The 13269-nt window shown below is 49.5% G+C and overlaps 1 protein-coding gene across 3 annotated transcripts in view; it reads left to right on the top strand.

The window, feature by feature from the left end:
• Positions 1-892: 892 nt before the first annotated feature.
• Positions 893-13269, top strand: part of TRIM66 (tripartite motif containing 66) — a 41534-nt gene continuing 29157 nt past the window's right edge. For 2 of the 3 annotated variants that reach the window (XR_003517382.1, XM_027578976.2), the window contains exons 1-7: positions 906-1561; positions 7721-7824; positions 9359-9506; positions 10361-10493; positions 10813-10929; positions 12214-12328; positions 12886-13032. Coding sequence is in view for 2 of the 3 variants with exons in the window: in XM_027578976.2 (XP_027434777.1) it covers positions 7816-7824; positions 9359-9506; positions 10361-10493; positions 10813-10929; positions 12214-12328; positions 12886-13032 (669 nt within the window). In the remaining variant the exon portion in view is untranslated. Of the gene's footprint in view, positions 1562-7720; positions 7825-9358; positions 9507-10360; positions 10494-10812; positions 10930-12213; positions 12329-12885; positions 13033-13269 lie in introns of all 3 variants that reach the window. The other variant, XM_027578977.2, reaches the window with a different exon arrangement.

Genomic DNA, 13269 nt, shown 5'->3' with positions numbered 1-13269 from the left:
TACTGGTCCTTGAGCCAGTGCCAGTCTGAATGCCTAAGAATCACTGGGGTAACTTGCCAAAAATATAGATTCTTGGTCCCACACCCACACCTGAGAGATTTGGATTTGGTAGATTCAGGATTTCTAACAGACCCTCCAGATTGGTGAATCACTGGTCCAGCAAAGCAGGATGCAGCCTGACCTAAAGAGGCTATGGATGCCAGAGAAAGTAGGGCACATGTGAGACGAGGTTTGGCAACCACTCTCCCACCCTCTCCCCACTCTTACCTCTGGTTCTGACAGCCCCTCCATTTGACTTTCTTTCCATTGCTACCCTTGTTTGGGATCCCACTACTGCTAAACAGGACAAACCTTCTCCCTGACTCCCCGGGAGTCCCCTGTGCATCAAGATAATCATAAAGCCCAGCTCTGTCCCTCTCCAGAGCCTCTGCTTTTAGGATAAAGGTCAAGCTCCTTAGCTTAGCATTCAGGGCCCTTCAGGGAGCTTACTCTCCTGCCAGTCTTTCCAAGCGCATTCCCTGCCATTCCCCACCCATGCTTTTGCAATTTTCCTGTGCTCTGTGCTTTTACAATTCTCCTGTACTTGTAGTTTTGCCTGCTCCTAATGTCTTCCCTCCAACTCGACCCTTCTTTTCCTTCCCTTTTCTCTCCTTGCTTGTGTTCAACTGTATCTCCCCAGGGTGGGGGCGGGGAGGGTAGAGTTAGCTGCCAAGGGACACCTCCAGGACCTTTGTGCATCATAAATGTGTTTCTTCCCCATCCGAAGTCCTAATCCTCCACTTGTGACGGACAATTGGTCACTATGGCAACTGATTGTGACGTCACAGAATAAGGACTTCAGGTGAAGTGGCAGGAGCAGGTGAGTGTGTAGGAGATAGATTTTAATGTCTGTCGAAGGTCTCCCCCCCACACACCCTCCTTCTGTGCCGGGGGCACGGAGGGCTATCTCGGGCTCCTGCTGATTTTTAAAATGATGCAGTGAGAGCGTGTGCCTGGCATCTGCGTGCTGCAGCAGTGTGGGGCTGACAGAGTGTGTCAACTTGAGCTCTGGGTGTGCAGGCACCGCTGCTGCGTGAGCCTGTTATTCCGTTCTGGATTGCTATTTTGATACCCAGATTGCATCATTCTTCCTACGTATAAACAGGGGGTCCCCAGGGCCCTGCAGCTACTCACTTCTCCACCAACACTGTTGTTGTGATGAGCTCTATTTAAATGAGCTACCGGATCGGGGCAGATTCCAGCCATACATGAGCACTGTCATTTTGGGGAACATGGAGGGCTGAAGGATTTTTGGATCGAGTCCTAAAAGGCTGAGAGTGATGGCCTCCTGAGCCGTGCAGAGGGCGGCAGAGCTAGTTCCTGAAAGTTGAAAATCTCGTTTTCTTCCTTCTGAGCTTCTATTCCAAGGCACCCAGAGGATTAGGAAGGAGATGCAGCTAGGAAGAGAGTCGCCTCTTTGAGGTCTCCCTCTTGCTGTTCAGTTTGGGAAATTGCTGCAGAGCCTTCGAGATAAACAGGAACAGGAGGAGTCAACCAACCTTTTCTTGCAGGAGCGTCTCAGGTGAGCTGGAGAAATGCAGCCCTGGCTGAGGATGCATCAGAGAAAGGAGAGGACCCAGGGTGCTCCCCTTACCCCATCCAGGACCCAGTTCCCCAAGGGTTAGGCCCTGCAGCCCAGTTGGCTGCAGCACGCAGGGTGGGTGTGCCCGGGCACTTGGTGAGCGCGGTCCTCTGGGACCTGTGGTGGTCTCACCTGTCGCTCTTCTGACTTCTCTCCCAGGTGTTGCTCTCATCACAGGGCAGCAGGGCCACGGGTAAGCCTGCTGGCAGCCAGGGGCAGGAGCAGCAGTCCCTGTAGGATCGAAGTCTGTCTTTCTAGCAGGGACTAGGCATCTCGGGAATGGGTGCAATGTGTTTCTAGACGGGGGTGCTGCTTTGAGTTACGGGCTAGAGGAAGGCTGCAGGGGCTTGTGTGGTGGGGGACTTAGCTGGTGCCTAGTACCCTGGGCTACCCTTGGGTGGGAGGGCAGGAATGGGTAGTGAGGATGGCCAACATGCCAGAGGCTACCACCAGAGGGTTTTTTTTTTTTTTTTCTCCCTGCCTAGTGACTGACAGAGGCATGAGGAGGTAGAATGTCTTACTCGTGGTTACAGAGGTAGGTAATCAGGGACTGCTCAGTGGTTCGAGGTAGTACCTATATTTTATAAGGGCTCCGTGGCTTTCAGCTAAGTCCCTCCCTCTCTCTGAGCCTCCATGTCACCATCTGTATGGTGAGGGATCTGGCTACATGCAAAAAGCTAGGTCTGTCCAGCTTTGGTTCTACAGGTGAGACCTGGCAGGGAGCGTGTCAGGCTGCTTCCGAGGATGCCACTGCCCTGTGGGTGTCAGAGCTTGGGCCCCAGCTGTAAAGTTCCTTGGAGTCATGGACAGGAGCTGTAGAATGAAGGACTTCTTAACCCTTGGTTGGCTGTGTAGCACCGGGCTCAGGCTTCTGTGTCTGGGGTTTATGGGTCCCTACCTGGTGGGCTGAGCTGACCCAATGCTAGCTTTCTTAAACCTCCTTGGGATTTCTCTCCCAGCCTAGGCCCCTGGTCCCCAGGTTGCCTTGGCGCTGCTTTCCATGTCTAAGGGTGGACTACCCAGTCTTGACCCCCCCTCCTTTGCTGCCCCACTAAGTCCTGAGCTCAGCACACTCTAGGCCCCAGCAGCAGTGGTTGTAGTGCCAAAGCTCAGGCAGCCTCCCAAGCCCTTAGACTGTGGGTCCTTCAGTGGAGCTGGGAGTTAGGGGAGGCAGGATGTGTCCTCCAACTCACCACCAATCCCCAGGGTACCCAGGTATCAGGACACCCTGCTGTCTGTCAGGAATCTGCCCTCTTCCCTTCCCTGCCATAGGGGAGATACATCACAGCTGCATTCAGTATGTTTCCTAACTTTGAGGAGCCTCTTTAAAACTGGGTGATCCAGGCCTTCTCAGCTGCATGGTACGGGGAAAGAGCTATCAGGCTCAGGTACAGGGGCAGGGGATGCTCTAAGGTGCTGGTTCTCAAACATGGTTGTATATTGTAATCACCTGGGGAATTTTAACAACTACTTATGCCTGGATTCCACCTCCTAAAACTTCAATTTAATTGATATGGACTGGAGATCAGGATGTTTAAAGTGCCCCGTTGGATTCAAATATGTAACAAAGTTTGAGAATCACTGGTTCTATAATATGAAACTATCCCCAGATTTAGTACCAGGTGGAAAAATCTTCTTCACCTACCTTTCCTCAAAGATCATATTTCTTAAAACTTGAAGCACAGATGGGGCTGGCTCCCAGCTCCTTCCTTCTGGATCCCATAATCCAAAGTTAGAGTCTGATCATTATTGTGGAATATTTTACTTATAATAAAATTATCAAATTAATTAATTTGTTTACACTTGAATTAGAGAGCTATAGCATAATGGAAAGGGCTGGATTTTAGAACTAGAGAGACTTGGATTCCAGTCATAGCTCTGCCCCTGTTTTGTATGATCTTTGCCAGGTGGCAACTTCTTAGAGCCTCAGTCTCCCCAGCTATGAAATGGGGATAATGCCTGCTTCTCAGAGGTGATTTGACGATTGAATGAAATAACACACATAGAGGTCTGGTGCAGGGACTGGTGGTAAGAGAATCATCTGCCCCACACCTCCCAGGGACCAGAGTGCTCACTCTTATGACAGGCAGACTGAATACCCTGGGCTTTCAGAGCTTCTCTCTCAGTCCCCTAGGTCCCCAGGAGAACTCTGGTGCCTGTGACTCCTTCATTTGGGAGGCAGAAGCCCCACTTCCTATAGGGATGGTTGTGTGTGGCCTTTGGATCCTGGCTCTACATTGCTCAGAATTGATATTCTTGTGTATGAAATAAAAGCGTAAGGCTATCATTTGAATAATCCAAACAGAGAAAGGGAAGTGTATATAAATATTTTATGTAATATGTGATTTAAATATGTATTAATAACTAAGTATTAAATATGAAGCATTAAATATCATAAGCAGATGTTTGGTTATTTTATATATACATCTGCAGCCCTACGGGTTCACGTATTCCAGTTGTCCCAAATAAAACTTTGGGGGCACTTGGGTGGCTCAGTCAGCTGAGTTGACTCTTGATCTCAGCTCAGGTCTTAATCTCAGGGTTGTGAGTTCAAGCCCCGCATTGGGCTCCACACTGGGTATGGAGCCTAATAAAAAATAAAAAATTTAAAAATTAAAAAAAACCCACTGTTTTTGGTATTCATGTTGAAGAATGGGGAACCCTCTTGAAACAAAAGCTCAAAGTTAACACAGCTTGTTGGGGGTTAGGGACATTCTGACGGAAGATAAGCATTTCTGGACAAAGATGCTGTGACCCGGGGCACCTGGACGGTGCAGCTGGTTAAGCTTCCAACTCTCGGTTTCAGCTCAGGTCGTGATCTCAGGGTTGTGAGCCTGAGCCCCGTGTCAGGCTCCGTGCTGAGCACAGAGGCTGCTTGAGAGTCTCTCTCCTCCCTCTGCCCCTCCCACTTATGTGTGCACCCCCCAACATAAATAAATCTTAAAAAAAAAAGAGGTTGTGACCCAAAGAGAGCCCATGTCCTCTGTGTCCACTCTGGGCCCCACAGCCTCCCTGGGACCTGCTCGTATTATCACTGCCATGGTGCTCCAGCTCTGCTGTTCGCCGCAGCTGCCCCTCTTCAGTGGGATGAGCTTTGAGATGTATGCCTCTCCTAAGCCATAAACCTGTCCCCTGACTGGCTCACAAAGGTGATAGGCAGGTCACTGTTTGGCTCTCTGCCCCATCCAGTCTTGCCCAGGGGAATACTTCTGATACTTGGGTGCAGGAAGCAGAGGAAGAGGGTTGGATAATTCACAATTCCCTGCTATTCCCATTCCCTTAATTTTAAGGATGTAGAAAGTAAAGTTCAGGGGGAAAGGGGTCACTTACCTGAGGTTACACAGATAATGCCAGCCCTGGGCCTGGAAGCCACATCTCCCAGTTCACAGCCTTTCCCAAGCACCACAGCCCTGCTCTGGATTGGACCTGATTCTTTATTACACTGGCTGGCTTTTTTTCTCATCACCCTGAAAGCTTCCAGATGACTTTTTACCACTTTCAGTGGCTGTGAGTGCAAGGAATACGCACAGGATACCCAAACCCAAAAGGAGTATAATTGTCCAATCTGCTAAAAATCATGCAGTATCCTTTAGTGCCAATTGTGGATTATTTTTGTATGCAGACATATGAACAGATAGTTAAAATGCAATGTGATATTTGTCATACTAGAAGGATGTTCAGGGTGCTGTGGGAACCCAGAAGAGGGAATAATTAACTCATCCTGAGGGAAATCAACCCTGCTTCTCTGAGGTAGAACATTCAAACAGGTTTGAAAGGATGAATAGGAGTTTATCTGAAAAGGAGGGGAGAGGGAATAGAGTTAGGCAGAGGTTTGATATTCAGAAGACAGCAGAGATAGTTGCCCTGGCAAGGACACAGGGTGTGCGGCAGGTGAAGTGGAAGATGAGACTAGAGAGAGGTAAGTCCAGCTTGGGAGGGGCCGTGAGCACCAAGATGAGGACTTTGGCATTTAAGGCCAGGGGCAGTGGAGGATTTGCTATGAGGCCTTGTCTGATGTCTTCAGTTATTTCTCTTTTTTCATGATGCTCATGGAGACTGATGTTTGGGCATCTGCTGCCAGTGGCTTGTGGGAATCATTTTCAACAAATAGAGCAGCATTTCTGAATCCAGGGTAGATGAGGAGGGTCTCCCCGGGACGAGCCAAGGGGAAGGGAGGGACGGTCACCTGATTCCCCAGGGAAGAGCATTTTTCTTCACCTCTGGCCACTGTTCTTGATAGGCAAGAGACTATCTAGGAGATGGCTCTGTGAAGGCTGGGGAGAGTTTCTTCAGTGGGGAGGTTAAAGGAGGGGTAGGGGAGAAAGAGTATTGAATTATTACTTTGCATGATGTTGTAGATTTTGATTTTTGCAGGATAGATCAGTTAGCTTTTGCTGCATTATGAGACACTCAAGAATTAGTGGTTAACAAAAACTGTATTTTATTGATGATTCTATAGGTCAGCAATTTGGACTGGGACTCTCCGGGTGGTTCTTCAGGGCTTGGCTAGGCTGGGCTGGGCTTGGCTAACCTCGGTTGTGTTCACTCCTGTGTCTGTGTTCGGCTGGCGAGTCAGTTGGGTCTAACTGGTTTATGAGTGAGCCCCTGAGACAACCAAGGCATTGGTCTGGCTGGTCTCTCATCTTACAGCAGATCTAACCTGGGGTTGTCCATGTGGACAATCTTAGAGTTCTGAGAGCAGAGCAGAATCATACAAAGCCACTTGAGGTCTAGGCTTGGAACTTGTGCAGTCTCACTTCTGCTGTGCTCTGTTGGCCAGAGCAGGTCACGAAGGCTGCCTAGCTTCCAAGGGTGGAGGATAGACTCCACCTTTTAATGGTTAGGATTGGACGAGCATGGATGCAGGGGCGGAAGAACTTATGGCCATATTTTCGCTCGACCTCTCCGACTCTGACTTTGATCACCCGGGAGAGTTGATAATTGAGGTCCTGGCCTTGCCCTGAATGGGATACGAGAAGTCTTTTTAATTCAGTCAACATTTGTGGAGGATCAGGTGCATTCTCAAGTATTACAGAATTTAAACCTCAAGGCAACTCTTCTTTTCCCTTCCGATTTTACATCTGAAGAAACTGGAGCACAGAGGAGCTAAGTGAGATTAACTGACTTGCCCAACCAAGGTCACTGGTTGATAAACCTGGTATTTAGACTTTGGTTGGTCTGACTGCAACTGCCATTGTATCATTTTGATGATATGGGGCCGAGAAGATTGTGGTGGTCGTGCTGCATTCGCTACCATAGCCACTGCTTTCCAGGTGGCCCTCATGCCTGGGTACAGGCACCTGGCCCTACTCAGGAGCCTCATCTCCTTGCATGCAGTGGGTTTCATGCTCTTGAGGTGGCCCAGAGAGCACTCTTGTCTCCATGATGCTTATATAGTCCCGGTACCCCCTATGCTGAGGAAAGTGTTGGAGACAGTTACATTTCTCTAGGGAAAGGGGGGGTAGGACAAGATGTTCATGTTCACAGGTGAGAGATACACATGTGCAGTGCATGCAACATGGCTGGATGGAGAAGGCCCAGCGAAAACTCTCTGAGCCCCATGGGGCAGACGGATTGGTATTGACAGTAGTAAGAGAAAAATACCTCCTAGATGAGCAGGCAGGGAGACCTTGCTTTCTCTGGGGAGAGCTTGCTCGAAGCTCTAGCTGTGAGATCCTTAAAGTTGTTCTGCTGTGTGGGAACCTTAGTGGCTGGATCTATGCCCTGGGCTAAACTGAAACCCTGGAACTTAGGCAGTAACAGGAGCTGGGCTCTCAGAGCTGGGGAATGAGGAGTGGGAGCAGCAGGAAGGCACCCAGGTTCTCAGAACCAGAACAGGGCTGGGCCTGTGATAGAATAGCTTGTGAGGAGGGCAGGAAAGTAGGACTAGTGAGGAGGTCTGTAGGGCTGGCCCCTACTGGGATGGTCATGTCCAGAGTACCCAGATGGTAAGTGCAGGCCATGACGTCAAATGTAGTTCATTTTGGCATAAGTGGTATTGGCACATACCTTGGTGTTGTGTGTTAAAAAGCCCTGTGTCTAGGCCTTATGTATAATCTGCCATATTGCTCTGACTCTACTTTTTTGCCCCTCTTCCAGAACTCATCTCCTGTCCTGGATGTAAGCGAGTATACCTTACCAGGGATGTAACTGAACATTTTTTTCTGCAGTGTGTTTCTACTGGGTGATCCAAGATGGCCAGGGTAAGTCCAGACAAGTAAAGAAATAGCTGATCCTTTTCAGAAATCTTTGGGGCCCCTGTTCATAAATTCACCTGTTCACCCATCACTTCATTTGACTTGTTACTCCTCCATCAGTTTGCCTAATCATCCATCCATCCACCCATCGATTCACCCATCCAAAGACCCATCCATCTACCCCTCCATCCATCCACCCCTCCATCCATCCACCCTTCCTTCCTTCCTTCCTTCCTTCCTTCCTTCCTTCCTTCCTTCCTTCCTTCCTTCCTTCTTTCCTTCTATTCACAGAGTATCAAAATATTTGAGTTGGGGAAAGTAAAATGGGGGTATTTTTTCTCTTTCTTATAGCTCTTACTGGAAAATATTAGTACTGAGCTTTTATTTCCTTTTTCTCTCCCCCTGAGTTGAAACTTAAACACCAGCTTAACGAAATGGGTTCATCAATTTTGCCTGTATTTAGCAACTAATAGCTTCTTCCTGAGTTTCTAAAATTTCACATCACTTACTGACTAGCACCTCCTATTCCTCTCCCCTTTGGGGTGCCCTTGCCACTGCATTTGATCCATTTGGCCAATCTACTTACTTGATCCTGTATCTAATTCTTATTGAATGTCTGGTACATGCCGGGCCCTGTGCTAGGTGCTAGGGAGATGGACACCCATGTTCTTAACTCTCAAGGAATTCATAGTTTAATTAGTAAAACTTGTATTTCTCTTCTTTTTTTTCCCCCCAGTGTGGGCTTGTCAGATGCCAGTACGAGGGCACTGTCAGAATCCACGTCATTTTGATGGCCTGTCTTATTTAGGCCCAGACAGGCCAACTTTTTCCAAATCTCCTTTTTTACTCATGTTTTTACATCAGCCCTGCAAGATATTTGCTGACCGAATGAATGAACATCTGGACTAGGAGAGGACCAGGTTCTCTTGGGCGCAGCAAGCCCCAGCTGTGGAAGCACGGCTCTGAGAGTTGGTCTGTACTTGTTCTTTCTTGGCCATATGTGATCATCTCTCTGTACTCCCACAACTGTGGCTGCCCCCTTTTTGCAGGCACACGGAATTTTCTGTTTTGCCTGTGCTCTCCCATCTCACTCTCTCGTCTGCCTGGCAGACTTCCACTTGTCATGCCCTATCCAATCAGAAGTTACCTCCTCATGAAATTAGTTCCTGGCACCTCCGAGGCTGAGCCCCTGGGAAACCCCACTTTGCTCCCTTAGCACTTGCTGTGGCCTTTTATCACAGCATCTCCCACTGACCATGACCGGCTGCCACTCCATGTGGGCTGTATGTGCCTGGGGAGCCCCCCTTTGCCTTACTTACTCGGGTGTCCTCATCTGCAGCATGGGACCTGGGGGGAATAGCCCCTGAGGCCACTCTTGTTTTAGCCACAGAGGATGCTTTGCTTCACAAGCCGCCATGCGGCTCTCCAGAATTGACTGCCCTCCAGGGAACAGCCCCTCCCAGCCCCTCACAGAGGCCGCCCCCCCACCCTTGCCCTGGAGGAGGATCAGGTCAGTAACCGCAGACCTCTGTGCTTGCAGAACTGCTCCGAGTGCAAGGAGAAGAGGGTGGCGCACATCCTGTGCACCTACTGCAACCGCTGGCTGTGCAGCTCGTGCACCGAGGAGCACCGGCACGGCCCTGCCCCCGGGGGCCCGCTCTTTTCTCGGGCCCACAAGGGACCGCCAGGTAGCTCTCCCTGCAGTCTTTGCTGGCTCACGCGCCCCGAAGCAGCGCCCGGACTGCAAACTTCTGGAGAGTGGCTCTTTCTCACCTTGTTTCCCTACTAGGGGTGCGGGTAGGGGTGGCCTCCCAGCCTTTCCCAGAGGACAAGTTCATGCTGGGCTCTCCCTTGGAGGTGGGGGAGGGGGGGTGTGAACAAGATGTGCAGGGAGGAGTAGTCATAAATTATCATGGGAGCTAGCTGAGTTCCCTACTTTCACCTCCATTTAGAGCAGTCATGCCTCACTTCTGTTTAGTGACTTGCCTAATTAAACAGCCCAGATCAGGGCTTATCCATTTGTCCATCCAGTGCCTCTTGTAAATGACAGTCTTCTTGACCGTCTTTGCCCGGGGTCTTTGAACTGTGGGGGCGGTTTAACCTTTGTGACCCCCACAGGAACCAGAGTTAATGATCCATGTGATCTGGCCTGGAGCCCCCCCACTCCGATTCCACCCCCCACCAGCATCCTGGTGAATGAAGAGGTTTAAGTTGAATTTTAGAGGATTCATCACTCTGTAGGAGATCTGTGTGCTGCTGCAGCAGCAAGCACCTTCCTCAGCTGTAGGCAGGCAGTGGGGTGTGTGGGGCTGGGCGATGTGTGAGTTCTGCACAGCTGGGCAAATCCTGCCAGGCTCAGCTCGCATTCTTCCTTGGGCTTCTAAAACCTCACTGGCCCAGAGAGAGGCCTCTCCTGTCTGCACCGCCTTCCTTCCGACTCTGGGTCTCCCCTGTGTCCATTGAGGGTGAGGGCGGCTCAGTGGAGCTTACCTGAGAGTCTTCCCCAGCAAGAGAAGCCCACTTTCTCTATCTTCTCTGGCAGGAGTGAGTGGTGGTTCTGGAGACTTCGCCTTGTACTGTCCTCTACACACACAGGAAGTGCTCAAGCTATTCTGCGAGACCTGTGATGTGCTCACGTGCCATAGCTGCCTCATGGTGGATCACAAAGAACACAGGTGTGGCTGCCTGGCTGCCCAAAGGGGGCTCAGGAGGGCTCTGGGCTCCGCTTTGCTAGCGCTGGGCTCCCAGTGTGTCATGTCAAAATGTTCTCCCTGCTTATGCCAGTCTGGGGCCCTGAGGCTGAAGTTTTTCCTCTGTTCCCGCTGTGGGCCTTCTCTGGAGAAGGCTCGAAGGGCCAAGACTCAGCACTTTCCCCAGATGTAATGCTAGCTTCTGTGCGCCTGGCTGAGACAATACACAGTTGGGGGTTCTTGCTTGGCTGGCATGCTCAGAAGACTCGGCCCTCTTCAGCTTTTTCTCTGTCTCCTTCTTTAGGTGCAGACATCTTGAAGAAGTTTTGCAAAACCAGAGGATGCTTCTAGAAAGTGTGACTACACAGGTGGCTCATAAGAAATCTAGTCTACAGACATCTGCAAAACAAATTGAGGACAGGTAACACACACTAGCCCCTTGCCAATGCTGGAAATGCTACATTTCCTGACATCCTGGATCCTGATACCAGGCTATGAGATGTAGTACTTATGAAGAATGCCGGAGGTTAAGCAGATGTGGGCATATGTCCCAGAAGGCATATGCCTTGGAACTTAGAGGTCTTGTGGCCACTGAAAGGGCTTTGGGTCATGACTTGGTAGATGGAACCAAGCTCAGTCAGGATGATCAGTGTGAGTTTGGGCCTAAGCACATGCCTTCTGAACGTGGCCATGACATAGCCAGAGGTAGGTGCTCGAGAACGAGGGCATAAAGCAGATTCTGGGTTTATCACAAGGATGCAGTAAGTCAGTGGCAATCTGCCCTTTATCCACCCTTTCCCAGTGTGTTCCATATAAATCTACAAGTGGTATGGAACCATTGATATTTAATGTGGGAAAAGGAATTAGTAGGTACTAAGAGCTCTCATCATGTGGTGGGCACTGGGTAGGGCACCTACATGCATGACTTTGTACAATTCTTATAATTCTTTGAGTTGGATTATCTCCATTGCACTGGTAAGGAGACTGAGGTTCAGAGAGGTCAGGTGATTTGTCTGAGATCACACAGCTAGTCAGTGACTGAACTGGATTTGGAAGGCAGATCTGTGTAACTTCAAAGCCCATGTTCTTTTTTAAAAAAAACTTTATTGATATAAGTTATATACCGTAACATTGCCCTTGTAAAATGTACAATTCAGTGGTTTTCAGTATATTCACAGAGTTGTGTAAATCAGTATTACCGTTTACTTTTAGAATACTTTATCACTCCCAAAAGACAAATGATACACATTAGTAGTCCATTCCCCATTCCCCGCAATATCCCCAGCCCTTGGCAACCATTAGTCTACTTTGGTAGACTACTCTAGCCCATGCTATTTTTACTGCATGGCATTGTTTAATGGATATCCACCTTTTTAACACAACAGATGACATGACTCACTCTCTCTGTGCTGTCTCCAGTGCTGTGTAACCAGTGAGCTGCTGGGTTGACCTGAGTATGGACCTGAGCTTTACCTAGAGAAAACCTGGTTGAGTTTCGGGCTGTTGGCCCACTTAGATCGAGTGGGCTGGGTTGTACCAAGGTTAGGATGGTGGAGAAAGGTTCTCATTTCTTTATATTTGGTGCCTGCTGGGCCCTGATCTTCATAGGCAGCCTCTAAGTTGTTGGCTGTTATGTTTTCTCTCTCTAGGCCCTCATAGGCCTGGAGAGAGGAGCTCACCATGCCCTGTCCCGTTCTGTTTATAGGATTTTTGAGGTGAAGCATCAACACAGAAAGGTGGAAAACCAAATCAAAATGGCCAAGATGGTTCTGATGAATGAGCTGAACAAACAGGCCAACGGGCTCATAGAGGAGCTGGAGGTAGATGAGGACAGATGGGTCACATGGATGGGCTGGTGTTCTCCCTAGGTCAAAAACCAGGCAAACTAGTCCCAGGGCTCAGAGATGCCTGAGCTGGATTTGGATGTGCAGTTTGCATAGCTCTCTGCTGTTCCCTATGTCTTAAAGTGTCCAGTCTCATTTGGGGAGCATGGCTCGTTAAGGGCCAGAAAGTCAGTTCAAACTCCCATCAGTGCTATAAGGCAACTGCCTTCCTGGACTGTGCAGGCTTCTAGCCTCAGAAGAGAGGGTCGTGAAACAAGTTATGCCCGAGAGATGTGGACATTTGTTCATGTCCTCATTCATTTATCACCCATTCCCTATTGGCACTATAAAATCCGCCCACCATGCTCCCTTCCTTCCTGCGTCCCTCTGCCGCCCATGGCAGCAGTCTGTCCCACTGTCACCCTCTCAGGGGCACAGTCTTGTCTGACCCCATCAGGGTTCACGCTGAGACACGGGGCCACCAGACTCCCCAGACAGGTGGACTGAAGTCCAAGAACAGGATGAGAGACTCTGTCTTCTCTGTCCACACGCAGGGCATTACTAATGAGAGAAAGCGGAAGCTGGAGCAGCAGTTACAGAGCATCATGGTCCTCAACCGTCAGTTTGAACATGTGCAGAACTTCATCAATTGGGCCGTCTGCAGCAAAACCAGTGTCCCTTTCCTGTTCAGCAAAGAGCTGGTAAGAGCTCCAACTCATCAATCACTGCTTTTGGGTTAGTAAGTGAAACCTATCTTTTACCAAACCCCGCAGTGCCAAGGACAGGTGCTGAAATGGTCTTGCTTTCCGCGAGGCAAGTCAGATGGGAAATTTTGTAGTTCTGTGTTAGGTCATGGATTTGGGCACGAGCCTGGACACTAGCAGTGTTCTGGACATCCCAGGGACAGTTGTTTGTATTTAAATGGGGGCTAAGAGGGA

The sequence above is a fragment of the Zalophus californianus genome, chromosome 11 (genome assembly GCF_009762305.2).
Source record: "Zalophus californianus isolate mZalCal1 chromosome 11, mZalCal1.pri.v2, whole genome shotgun sequence".
Taxonomy (NCBI): Eukaryota; Metazoa; Chordata; class Mammalia; order Carnivora; family Otariidae; genus Zalophus; species Zalophus californianus.
This window is presented reverse-complemented; position numbering and strand designations above follow the sequence as displayed.